Consider the following 13,645-nt stretch of genomic DNA (forward strand, 5'->3'; position numbering starts at 1 on the left):
ACGGACATAACCGTAAACCAGTCAAATGCAATGTATGTCAGAGAAATATATATACTGTTTATCAGGAAGATTCCGTCCCTTGCATGATGGTGTTGATTTTTAAGAGCTGTGATCTGAAATGTATACAAAATATCTACGTCTTAAAAACACCAAATCAATAACCCAGCTATCAAAGTTGCAATCATCATTGCTAATTAAATAAATATTGTTAAATAAACCACGTGTAACGATCAGCAGACATTTGTTACAATTAACAAGTCCTTATTATCAAATCACGTTTTACGGACATTTAAATCATGCTTGCCTCTTCACCAATCGTAATTAACAAAACACCTGATTGATAATTGCTTCCTTTTTCAGGCGACGTGTAGGAAGCTGTGACGTCATGATGATGTTGAGTAACACGGCTGCCGGCGAGTACCTGAACGTGGGGGACTACGTCGCGCTGTACTCAGTGGAGACCGAAGGATATGTGTACAGCGTGCAGTCAAGGTCAGTCATAGCACTTGTGGTGTTCTCGATCAATATTTATATCAATTGTGTAAATCTATAACATCTTGCTCCTTGTTGATTTATCTGACGGGTAAAACCGGAAGTGACAATGATAGAGCTGTAGAGTACAGGGATGTAACCATAGGTGACACTCTGACAGGAGTACAATTGCAGGTGACGGTGCCACACAAACAGGTGACAAAAGTACAACCGGAAGTGAGAGGGATAAAACAACAGGTAATCGGGTGCAACTGTGTGGAATGAAACTTGATTACTCTTTAATTGATACTCCCATATTTACCTGAAACGTCCAAACTTTTTACCGAAACTCTTCTGATAATACGTCGATAAGGTTATAAGCAGCCATTACGTTCACCTAAAAAGTATGAATCTACAATGACCATTGATAGATATCAATCTTGTTTCTCTCAGCCCCAATGTCATATTTGGATAATGTAGTTTATATTCGGCTTTTATTTATCGCAATTTTTCTGCGAATGTCGATCTTGTAGATTGTCTTGTGTGCAAAGGTTACGAACGATACCATCCAGGTTCAAACAAAGTGTACAGACATAGCTTACGATCTCAGACAGACTTACTGCAGACAGCACTGTACCTTTGGATATTTACACATCAGAATCGTGTCTTCAAGCAGCAGTTAAAATGACTCGTTTGAAAGTTAAACATACATTTAAATAGAATACCCTCACGTTTTATGTTGTGTTTATTGTTTTGAACAGCACTACAATGGTACTGCCTGGCGTTAAGTAACCTAGAGCGTTCTGTGTCGCGGAGTGCATACACACCCTTTTGTAGAGGACGATCCATTACCGACTTCTAATGTAAACAACCCTCCATACACACAGTAGCTAATCAGTCACTTCTGTAGGATCACGTGATCTCAAACGAAATCACGCAAAGAAATTTGTCATGACAATTATTTTTTGAGGCTGAATAAATCTGTTCGAAAACCAGTGCCATGTTTTGGCGGGGCATTATGAGAACACAAAAGTTTAGTGAAAAAAACAGCGCTATATACATGAGGGACACTGAAGATATGGTAGCGCCATCTATTGGCAAGACCTTTTTGTATGTGGAGGTCACCAAAAGTAATATACTTGCCGCTACCTACCGAATCGCTTAGGAAGAACTTCTTTTTTAGTTTATTTGGTAGAGCGTCACATTAATAAATCGGAGTTCCCGTTTCAATACTTAACGGAAGCAATGAAAATATAGTACCTATGTTGTATATATATGTTGTATGATAGTATTGAATAGGTGATCATATTTGACATCAGTTCCCAATGCCATCAAATCGAAATACAGATATTGCCAATAAATAATTTTGATTGATATGCTTAAAAACAAGTCTAACATTGACGAAGTTCCTTTAAAATAAGGCCATTTACTGGTCAGTGTCTTAAGCTCTTTCCGTACCGCAACTCCGGTGCGGACTCCGTACCGGATGTTATTATTAGACTCGCCCCCGCGCATATAACAAAATGGCGGATTATTAATGTACTTTTTAGACAAAGGTGTAACTGCTGCAGGAAATAATCAGGTAACTGTGAACAAATATTTGTATTGATTCATGTTATTGTTCATAGACACACACTCTTTTACTCTCGGAGCATTATGACTAACTGGCAGCTGATTATGACGAAGAAATCGACCTTTGTCCGGCAACAAACGATACGATTCCTTGTATTCAACACAGCGTTGTAGTGCAGGTTCCCAATAGAGATTGACTATGGTTACGAATACGAGCTCGTTAAGTTTGTTTTCTAAATACAGGTAGATTTCATCGAGACTTATGTTAAAATAACCATATTTACTTCCATCAGTCTTGATAAATATTTAGTGATGAATTTATGAGTGTCCGTATCGAATTAAGTTGCCGCCATATTGTTAATATTTGAGGCACCAAACGCAAACAACTTGCGGCAAATTCGAAAACAATAGGTCACAAAATGAAAACGTGTCCTCTGCAACTGTATTTTTTTTTTATTTAATTGTACTATGCGACTGTCATTTGCGATAACCAGCTATACATAAGACAGGTTACACAAAAATCTCTTGTCGTGTATAAACGACAATGGGGATGAGACGGCCTTTTATTTTCTCGTCTGGTCACGACAACGGGTACCAGGATGACATATTGTTGTCGTGTTTAGACAAGCCATCCTTCAGTTAAAAATATCTACATGTCCATTGCCCAGCCCTTAGATCAGCAATTGGCTATCGCGCAACATGGGATATGTTTGAACGGAAGTGTGTTGTATTCCGTCTTTGCGTATTGCAGAGTTATCTTCTCTTGTGAGAAGGTATTGATTGTTACGTCATTGGTTTGTGAGAGTAACGTCATCAATTTTTCAGAAAACGACGTAATTTTCTCACACAACCCAATGACGTAACAATCAATACCTGCTCCCAAGAGAAGATAACTCTGCAATACGCAAAGGCGGAATACAATCTCAAACGTTAATGTTTATTTCGATTCCAGAATAAAGACGTTTTAACCACAGTTACTTAGAATTTGCATGATGCAATTGCTTGACGTAACAGTTTTTCCCGTGACAATTTCGTATCAATCAAAAATGGTGTTTTCTAGGCAACATCCGAAATGAATCTTATATGTAAACGACGACCAGCTATGATACGCAATGTAAATACAAGGTCATGAATCACCGCCAGGTGTCGCGACGGACTCAAATCTGTGATGGACAGACGACGCCTTGTGTAGCGCCCAGAGGACTGTCTATACACAAATCGGAGAAGTCTGCATATAAATTGGGGTTGGGTCCCTCGGAGCGTCATCAATAAGCTTAACTTAGATATCGGAAACCGGAACAAAGCTGCCAATTGGTTAGAAAGAAGATAGTTCAACAATTTCTAATTTACATATATATTCGTCATGGTTGGATGGTGGATAAGAAATCACTCGGCTTCATTGGAAACTTTCAGATCAATCAATGCTGGGGTATATACTTTCTATTTCACAGAACACGGTGTTTGGTGCCCCTGTCCCTGGCGCTGAAAGCGTGTATGTGGTGTACCTCCGGATATCGGGAGGAAATCAATGTCTCCGGTTTTTAACACAGAAATAACAACCTATCTAAGCTTTACACAGTTAAGTCCTGGTATTTTATTTCGTGGTCTCGCTGTCTGGTCGGGAGGCTCCTATTCAATCAGCCACAGACAATACTTTTGAAACGATATACTTAACAATCAAATGAATACGTTTTGGATATTTAAAATGATTGAAAATGACACTCTCGTTAATAATATAGTTTTGTTGTTGTTGTAAAAAAAAGTGCATGGTGAAACGAAACTTGCACGTTAATTTTTCCTTTCCTTGCTTAATTAAACATATTGCAAAAAGCCACGTTCTGTGCATCTGAGAATAACTTAGCCATTTATTAGCCAATGGGAGGCGTACGTCCTGTTTATCAGCTAATAGGAGTCCACGTCCTCGATATATAATTTAAGTACACTGTAAGCTAGTTACATGTATTCGACCAAATCATGCCGTTGTATTCAGCGTGAGAGCGACTCTTGTGAGGAAAGAAAGGCATCCACAGCTCATATGAATGGATAAATATTAAATGAGGTATATAACTGTGTACGAGCTGTTGGGTCTGTGAATGATTAACACATAATTGTCTATATAAACCCCACGACGAGAAAGCGCAGTATATTGACAGGCCCTTCCTTATGTAAGAGATGGCCAAACTGCACTCTGCCGATGTGATAGACTCTTTTCACGCGAACTCAAGACCTCGGGGAAATAGTTTGGACCAAATTGCATTAGGTGTTTTCATAAAGGTTACAGAACCTTTCATATATCAAGTTTTGTATTAACAAACAATAAATGTATGTATTAACTCTAGCTTAATATCCATATGTTTATATTGGAATCTCGCCATCTACATGATCTCTATGTGTGAAGGACAAGCTGAGAGGCAGGGAAAGAGAGGGAGGTGGATAAGAATAGAAAGGGAGAGAGAGAAAGAAATAGGAAAACAAGAGCGGAAGAAGAGAGGAGAGACTTGTAATGATGATGGACGGAGACAGACAACATGAGACAATTTTGAGGAACAACAGGAAGACACGACATATTTTTTAAACACGACAAGGAGATCAGAAGATATGAAGTTTTCGTCAACCAGAAACTGTATAAGGTTGTGTGAATTCAAAAGTTCGCAAACGTTTCAAATCCTTCTCAAAACTATACTGAAACTACAAATTAAAGACACATTGACAAATCTGGGGTAACGTTAAAGAGCTTCACGGGTGAAAAGTACATGTAGTAGCAGAGAAATGTGTCATACCATACTCGGAACGGCAACTAGAAGTCTACGTTTCAGGATCCAAACAAACTCCATACAGGCATCATTGCTAAAATGCAGATCAACACAGGATCTGGAAGCCATCAAAGCCACTCATACAAAGAAAACACATCCTGTTGAGATGTACCACAAACTGTTCTTCAAAGACGTAAATCAGACAATCTGTAACATTAATAATATTAAATCGAAACAAAAACGGAAAAAGTAGTCCACTGAGCCGTTTGACAAAGTCAATTATTCAATAGAAAGTGGATCAGAGTAATTTTAACATGAAAATCAAACGGGGAAAAAGCAACATTTCAACAAATAAGGTGTTAGTATTTAGGATTTCCGACTCCAAATGGTTCTTAAAATTAGAAGCCTTACTGTGTGTTGTCGGGTTGCACTGGACATCGAAAGTCAGCAGCCAGAAAGCTTCCAGACACAGTTAGATAGATAATGTGAGGCCATCTGCCATCTGTGAGCACTTCCAAAAAAGGAAGAGCCAACTTGTTAAAACCATTCTAAAGGTCCTAATTGACAAAGATGATATTCTGGAATGGGTACAAAATCTATGAGTTAAAAACCTGCAGATGACTTTTAGAAGGTGTCAGTGCGTGGGTCTAAAGCTCAACAGTGAGAAATGTAAATGCAGACACACAGAGGTCAACTACATCAGACATCGGTTAAAGCAACGGGGAGTGCATCCTGATCCATTCTGAAACTGCTTTGTACATAGAAGATGACACACAGGACATGGACACTCCGAACAGACATCTCCATGATCCCCCTTTGTTGTTGCCAACCATCACCGAATGCGGCACATCAGACGGGCAGTTGAAGACGCGTCACCAACCCTCACTGTTATAAAATGTGAAATGGGGCATATTCAATTCGAGTTCTTATTTTTGAATAGAAATAAATGCATGAAAATATTACCAATTTGTTTATTTGTCAATACTGAATAACTTGTTTACATAATGGACATTGATAAATATCTTTTGAGTAACAATCAAGAAATAAATATACATGTACTGTAGTAAAACAAATAGCAAACCTGTAAAAGACAGCAATGTAGACAGACAATATTCTTATTTATAGCATTCCACAATATGAATTCACTTTGTCCTAACCAATGCAAGCTAATGTCATACTGCGGCGCCGTCGTCAGCACGTCTGTCAAAAACTTCTTTGAATGACATCTTAACCGCTGACGACAAGAACCATCATTGAATACAATGTAAAAATGGAGAAGTTGACCTCTCGTATTTAGAGGGGTGGTGTCTAAAAGATGTAAATTGAATTAACTGCTCTAAGCAGTTTCTGGTTTTTTTTTACTATTAAATTGATAGTAACCATATTTGGTTGAAAGCATCATCAGGTGGTTGGGATTTAGAAATGTATATATAGAAAGGCTGGCACTCAGTCGGCTGAGGGGCAGCTGGAGCAAAAAGATTAATTTGGCTATACTATTTTTAAGTACCTTTTTTCTGAAATTATATTATAGATATCATCCATTGTTCAAACGAAGCGTCTTCGGGTAGTGATGATTAAAATGTAACACAGAAAGATGATCCTTTAGGGGGCTGGGGTCAAAGTGGGTGGGTCATTCTCGATGTTGTGGTATATTATTGTTGTATATAATATTGATGTTTTGGCATCATTATTGATATCAACATTTAAATTTGTGTACATCATGACAGGACTTTTTTCGCCATTTTTGATATTGGTTTATTAGTGTTTTTTGTTGATGGGACAAAAATGTGTAATAATTTAGAAATGGCTGAGGTCCCTACTTATGAACACAATCATTCAGCCAGGATTGGCCAAGGGATGTTGCCCCGCACTGAGTAACATTGTAACAACATGGAAACAGCCGATAACCCCAACCTTTAGATGTTTATGGAATGGCTGGACCCATGGAGACGGATACTGATATTTTACCTGAATTGCCCCTTGAGTTTCGTTCCATGAGAGCGAAAAATAGCTCAGGGCTTAGCTTATATAAGTTCATTTCAGGTAAAACTCAGAACCAACACACCCCATCCAACACCCACCATCATTCCCATATATCAAATATGACAAATGGACCAAACGTTATTGTCTATGCAAATAATTCTTTAACTTTGTCGATCTACTTTAAAACTACTTCCGTGGACACATGTGTGTTGAATAGTTTGAACTAGACAGATGACTGTCAGGAAACATCTTTACTGATAACTGACCCTGTTTTAGATGGGTTTATTTTGCACTGTAAAATAAACGGAGGTAAACAAAGCCAGCATGGACGCTCTTGCAGGAAATGATTATAAACGTATTAACAGTTTTGTAGCAGGAGGGCAGTCATTACATTAGGGACATTGGTAGACATCCTGGTACTCTCACGTCATAAATGTATGTGCCATATTAACATTCTCATTGTACCGTTCCATAATAATTTAATTTTGCCTATCTCCCCCATACTATTTGTTTTGGTATATATCGTATATACCTAAAAAGAAAAACAACTGATGACGGAACTGCTTTTTACACCTCAGAATGCAAAATTACAACGCAGCTTTTTTTTTTAGCGCAATTGTGTAGTTTAGTTTAAATAAATCTTTAACTGTGCATTTACAACGTGTTTGTCTACTTTTTAAATTAAAAAATGGTGCACTTTTTTGCATACAACGCTTCGCGTACTTTTTACGGTTCAAAGCTTTTTGTGACGTCAGCGTATAAATGAGATTTTTTTGGTATCCTTTCAGCTCCGTCCACAGCGGGTTATACATAAACCACAACCAGGACCGAGAAAAACCGTCCAAAATCCCTAACCCCCAAGGTACGTTAAAACTTACAAAATGGCAATGCCTAACTCTCAAGGTACGTCAATGGTAACCCTACTCCTTAAGTTACGTCCATGCTTACCCCAATTCTCTGGATAAGTCCATGCTAACCCCAACTCTCAAGGGATGTCAGAAGTTGCCCCTCCCTGAAGATACGTCCATGCTTACCTATACCCTCAATGTACGTCCAAACTCTCAAAAGCTCTAGGTACATCCATGCTTACCTATACCCTCAAAGTACGTCCAAACTCTCAAAAGCTCTAGGTACGTCAATGCTTACCCATACCCTCAAAGTACGTCCACAAACTCTCAAAAGCTCTAGGTACGTCAATGCTTACCCATACCTCAAAGTACGTCCACAAACTCTCAAAAGCTCTAGGTACGTCCCTGCTTACCTCTACCCTCAAAGACCGCCCCCAAACTCTCAAAAGCTCTAGGTACGTCCATGCTCACCTTTACCCTCAAAGTACGTCCACAAACTCTCAAAATCTCTAGGTACGTCCATGCTTACCTATACATTCAAAGTACGTCCACAAACTCTCAAAATCTCTAGGCACGTCCATGCTTACATATACCCTCAAAGTACGTCCACAAACTCTCAGAAGCTCTAGGTACGTCAATGCTTACCCATACCTCAAAGTACGTCCACAAACTCTCAAAAGCCCTAGGTAAATCCATGCTTACCTATACCCTCAAAGTACGTCCCCAAACTCTCAAAAGCTCTAGGTACGTCCATGCTTACCTATCCCCTCAAAGTACGTCCACAAACCCTCAAAAGCTCTAGGTAAATCCATGCTTACCAATACCCTCAAAGTACGTCCACAAACTCTCAAAACCTCTAGTTACGTCCATGCTTACCTATACCCCCAAAGTACGTCCACAAACTCTCAAAGGCTCTAGGTAAATCCATGCTTACCTATACCCTCAAAGTACGTCCACAATCTCTCAAAAGCTCTAGGTACGTCCATGCTTACCTTTACCCTCAAAGTACGTCCACAAACTCTCAAAACCTCTAGGTACGGCCATGCTTACCTATACCCCCAAAGTACGTCCACAAACTCTCAAAGGCTCTAGGTACGTCCATGCTTGCTCCAGCTTTCTAGTTATGACCAAAGTCACCAACTCTCTAAGTCCCAACCATCAAGGTATGTCCAACCTTTACCCAATTTCGAAAGTTAAGTTCCTACGCCCACGATACTTCCGTATGCTTACCTATACCCTCAAAGAACGTCCACAAACTCTCAAAAGCTCTAGGTACGTCAATGATTACCCATACCCTCAAAGTACGTCCACAAACTCTTAAAAGCTCTAGGTACGTCCATGCTTACCTATTCCCTCAAAGTACGTCCAAACTCTCAAAAGCTCTAGGTAAGTCCATGCTTACCTATACCCTCAAAGTACGTCAAAACTCTCAAAAGCTCTAGGTACGTCAATGCTTACCCATCCCTCAAAGTACGTCCACAAACTCTCAAAAGCCCTAGGTAAATCCATGCTTACCTATACCCTCAAAGTACGTCAAAACTCTCAAAAGCTCTAGGTACGTCAATGCTTACCTAAACCCTCAAAGTACGTCCACAGACTCTCAAAAGCTCTAGGTAAATCCATGCTTACCTATCCCCTCAAAGTACGTCCACAAACTCTCAAAAGCCCTAGGTAAATCAATGCTTACCTATACCCTCAAAGTACGTCCACACTCTCAAAATCTCTAGGCACGTCCATGCTTACATATACCCTCAAAGTACGTCCACAAACTCTCATAAGCTTTAGGTACGTCAATGCTTACCTAAACCCTTAAAGTACGTCCAAACTCTCAAAAGCTCTAGGTACATCCATGCTTACCTATACCCTCAAAGTACGTCAAAACTCTCAAAAGCTCTAGGTACGTCAATGCTTACCCATCCCTCAAAGTACGTCCACAAACTCTCAAAAGCCCTAGGTAAATCAATGCTTACCTATACCCTCAAAGTACGTCCACACTCTCAAAATCTCTAGGCACGTCCATGCTTACCAATACCCTCAAAGTACGTCCACAAACTCTCAAAAGCCCTAGGTAAATCCATGCTTACCTATACCCTCAAAGTACGTCAAAACTCTCAAAAGCTCTAGGTACGTCAATGCTTACCCATCCCTCAAAGTACGTCCACAAACTCTCAAAAGCCCTAGGTAAATCCATGCTTACCTATACCCTCAAAGTACGTCCCCAAACTCTCAAAAGCTTTAGGTACGTCCATGTTTACCTATACCCTCAAAGTACGTCCACAAACGCTCAAAAGCTTTAGGTACGTCAATGCTTACCTAAACCCTTAAAGTACGTCCATGCTTACCTTTACCCTCAAAGTACGTCCACAAACTCTCAAAAGCCCTAGGTAAATCCATGCTTACCTATACCCTCAAAGTACGTCCACAAACTCTCAAAACCTCTAGGTACGTCCATGCTTACCTATACCCCCAAAGTACGTCCACAAACTCTCAAAAGCTCTAGGTACGTCCATGCTTGCTCCAGCTTTCTAGTTACGACCAAAGTCACCAACTCTCTAAGTCCCAACCATCAAGGTATGTCCAACCTTTACCCAATTTCGAAAGTTAAGTTCCTACGCCCACGATACTTCCGTGACGGTCGACGAAAGACAAGTGAGCTTCTCCCTTCTGAACTGATGAAACAAATATTGAAATTATGTAATAAAACCTTTTCCCACCTTAACGTGGTTATGCAAGGTACACTAAGTTCGTGTCGATACGTGTGTATCACGTTATCGCACTCAGTAACCTCGTGTTCCATAATTACATGTTTCTGCTTAATCCTTATAAAAAGATCTTAAAGGCAAATTATTCAAGTTAAATGTCTTCTGTGGCTACAGTTTTATCTATATAGTTCACATTTTCTATTGTTTAATCATTTAATACATTACTTTGAATTGTTTGTAGCTGTCGTCTTCGAAATTGGTATTCAAAACCGATACAAATTAAACAAGAAGTACCGGAAATGGGTGAACCAGGCCGCGTCAACGACAGACCTGACAGAGGACAAGGGATTGCTTGCTCAGGCCAAGGTGGGCGGGAGTGTCATTCTCGGTGTTATGCTATTGTATTGTTGTATATACTATTGATGTGTTATAGCTTCAGCATCGTTTTTGATATCAACATACATGTATGTATTTGTGTTGGCGGTAGTGGTGGTAGGGCTGTTGTTGATATTTTAGTTATTGTTTTGTTAGTATTATTGTTGATGTTTACGTTAAAGTGTTTAATGTCATGTTGGTGTGGTTGCTGATGATTTTTTTAAAGTTGGTTGTTTCGGGATTTCTTTATTTTATTTCCACTCTAGAAACCGGTGTGCACGCTGAAGAAGAGATGATATACATGTATATAAAAAATGGATCGGAGTAAATTATATATAGCATAATTAATAAAATCTGCTATGAACGTAAACATATTATAAGTAAATAGAAAATATAATAAATAGACATGTATATTATTGCTTCTTTATTTATTTTGACCACAAAACAATTAAATCAAGAATAAAGAACTGCGATAAATATTTATATTTTGCTGCTTAATAGTATTTGACTGATCCATGAAATATTTAAATAATATATAAAAACAAATACTGTGGATTTTAAGATTAACGTGCACAGGTTTTGATCAGATGTTTGTATGACAGTTTGCAGCAGACGCCGAGAATGCGGATAATGCAGCGGAACAGAAACGTCAGATGGGCAAGAGAGTCCGGTACGGCGACATCGTACAGGTGGGTCTAACGAAAAATACAGAGAGCTCCGAAAAGATTCACCATATATCGGGCTTAGGAAAGAGAGGTATTACATGGATGGATTTATAGTTGGTAAAGGAAAGGGATTAATTGCTGAATTCACATTGATCGTCATATATAAAATCTGTTACTATTATAAAATAATAAAACGTTAACAATATATAACTGTAGCTCGCATGAGATCATGTAACAAACGCCAGACCTTGTTAGGGTGAGCCAAGAAAAAAGTCAGGTGACAAACGCCAGACCCTGTTAGGGTGAGCTAGCATTTTAATGGGTCGTACCGAGGACAAAATCTAATATCTCACACCGAAATATGACGTCAACGTTGCCAGACAAGGCGGGTAACTCACTTATAGAAACTTACTGACAGTGTTATCGAGACGTCACGTGATCACGTCACAAAACGAAATCTCGTTGTCCACGAGGTATCACCAGCAGAATATTCTGCTCTTACTTTGTTAAATAGTCACCTACAAACTATAATGAAAAATATCCATACCACGTCATACTAAAAGCATCAGGGAAAGTGGCACTTAAGGGAACAAGATAGATTTTAGCCCTCAGCTAGACACATTGCGGCTATTTCAGATGTTTATCTTGCTAAGACTAAAACGACGATGTTAAAAACGCATAATATAGGAATAAAATGATACGCGATTTCAATAAACTTATTATGAAGAAACAATCAATTCAACTATACGACAGTTTTTGTTAAAAAGGGAATTTAGTATTGTCGAGTTTTCTCAAAGATGAGACGGTTAAGTTATCTTTTGCTGAACTTCGCTGAATAATTTGAATCTTCTGTTTGTATTAAATGTGTGCGCAATTTTAATATTGAATAAAACCTTTGCAATTCTCTTTGAACGAATTGGTAATATCGGACAACTTTGTTGTTTCATGTGAGTTCGTATTGCTCTCTCTCTCTCTCTCTTCGGTCCTTGGGGTGCGTTCGTGCTGGTCTTGATCAGACTCGGGGCGCATTCGTGTCAAATCTTATGCAGATTCAAAATAAATTAATTACTGGGGTACTCGTTAACAGTCATTACGTGACGTCTCGGCAAATCTCGCGATAGGATGATCTATTTGTGGGGATTTGTAAATCCCGTCTCAGAGTTCCTCGGAGAGCGCTTATTAAGCGTTTTATTTCGCAATGATTGTCGTGGAAGATTTAGATTCAGCCTTAATGGATAGACCGCCCATTGATCATGTTCCCTCGAGGCGTCTCGGCGTCTAATTTAGTCGGCAGTTTCCCGCGCGTCACAAGTTTTTGTGTAGCTTTATTAAGAATGAAATCAGAATGAGGTTTTCGTTAATGATTAAAGAAATACGAAATACATGTAGAAAAACAATGAATTATTTCACATAGTAAGTGTACAAGTGCACGTATTAAACACTAATGAATCCTTTCATGTGATGATAAATAAACAAATCTACGTGTTAAAAGACGAATGAATTGTGTCACGTAATAGTACGTTTTCACATGTACGTGTAAAAAACAAATAAATTCTGTCACGTAATGGTAGTTTTCACATGAACGTTAAAAAACCCCAATAAATTGTCACGTGTTAGTACGTATACGTGTGTACGTATACAAAGCATTGCGAAGGCATCACAGACAAACGGAATACGTGATGAAATAGGCAATATGATAACAATTAGCTTTAGTATTTTTGTTTTCAATTACATTCTCATTACGATGTATAATCAATTTTAATTGTTAGCGAGTTTATTACCATAAAAGACAGAAAAAATGTTTCTGCATGGTAGAATTTTATGATTGTGTTTGACAGTGGTACGTCAGATAGTGGTAACCAATGCACCGTTTGCTTCCTAACTGTACAAACGTTCATATTGTTTTCTTGTCGAACATCGCTCTAGGATTCTGCGATAACTCTCGTTTCTTTGCGCTGTTTACCTTATCCTGTTAAACCCTTTCCTGGTTTAGCTGACAACACATATTACTCTGTATCATTTTCACTTTAAGCTGACCACTTGTGTACCTTAATACCCTTTTCCTGTTTTAGTTGAAGCACGCCTTGACCAATAAATACATCCACATGTGTACCTCACAGACCAGCCAAACTGACAAAAACAACATGGTGGTAAGTGTGTTTTTTATCTGTACAGTAATGAGGCACGGTAGTCTAGTGGTAGGACGTCGGGCTCGTGACCGAAGGGTGGCGGGTTCGACTCACGCACTGTGTTACATATTTGAGCAAGTTACCGCT

The 13,645-nt window shown here is 38.9% G+C and overlaps 1 protein-coding gene across 1 annotated transcript in view; it reads left to right on the forward strand.

Annotated features, from left to right (window-relative positions):
• Positions 1 to 370: 370 nt before the first annotated feature.
• LOC110442472 (inositol 1,4,5-trisphosphate receptor type 2-like) overlaps positions 371 to 13,645 on the forward strand; it is a 73,026-nt gene continuing 59,751 nt past the window's right edge. Inside the window, exons 1-5 of the mRNA XM_021486104.1 lie at positions 371 to 492; positions 7,568 to 7,641; positions 10,571 to 10,695; positions 11,307 to 11,393; positions 13,442 to 13,519. Coding sequence (XP_021341779.1) covers positions 386 to 492; positions 7,568 to 7,641; positions 10,571 to 10,695; positions 11,307 to 11,393; positions 13,442 to 13,519 — 471 coding nt within the window. The 5' untranslated portion in view covers positions 371 to 385. The remainder of the gene's footprint in view (positions 493 to 7,567; positions 7,642 to 10,570; positions 10,696 to 11,306; positions 11,394 to 13,441; positions 13,520 to 13,645) is intronic.

This window comes from Mizuhopecten yessoensis, unplaced genomic scaffold (assembly GCF_002113885.1).
Source record: "Mizuhopecten yessoensis strain PY_sf001 unplaced genomic scaffold, ASM211388v2 scaffold716271, whole genome shotgun sequence".
Taxonomy (NCBI): domain Eukaryota; kingdom Metazoa; phylum Mollusca; class Bivalvia; order Pectinida; family Pectinidae; genus Mizuhopecten; species Mizuhopecten yessoensis.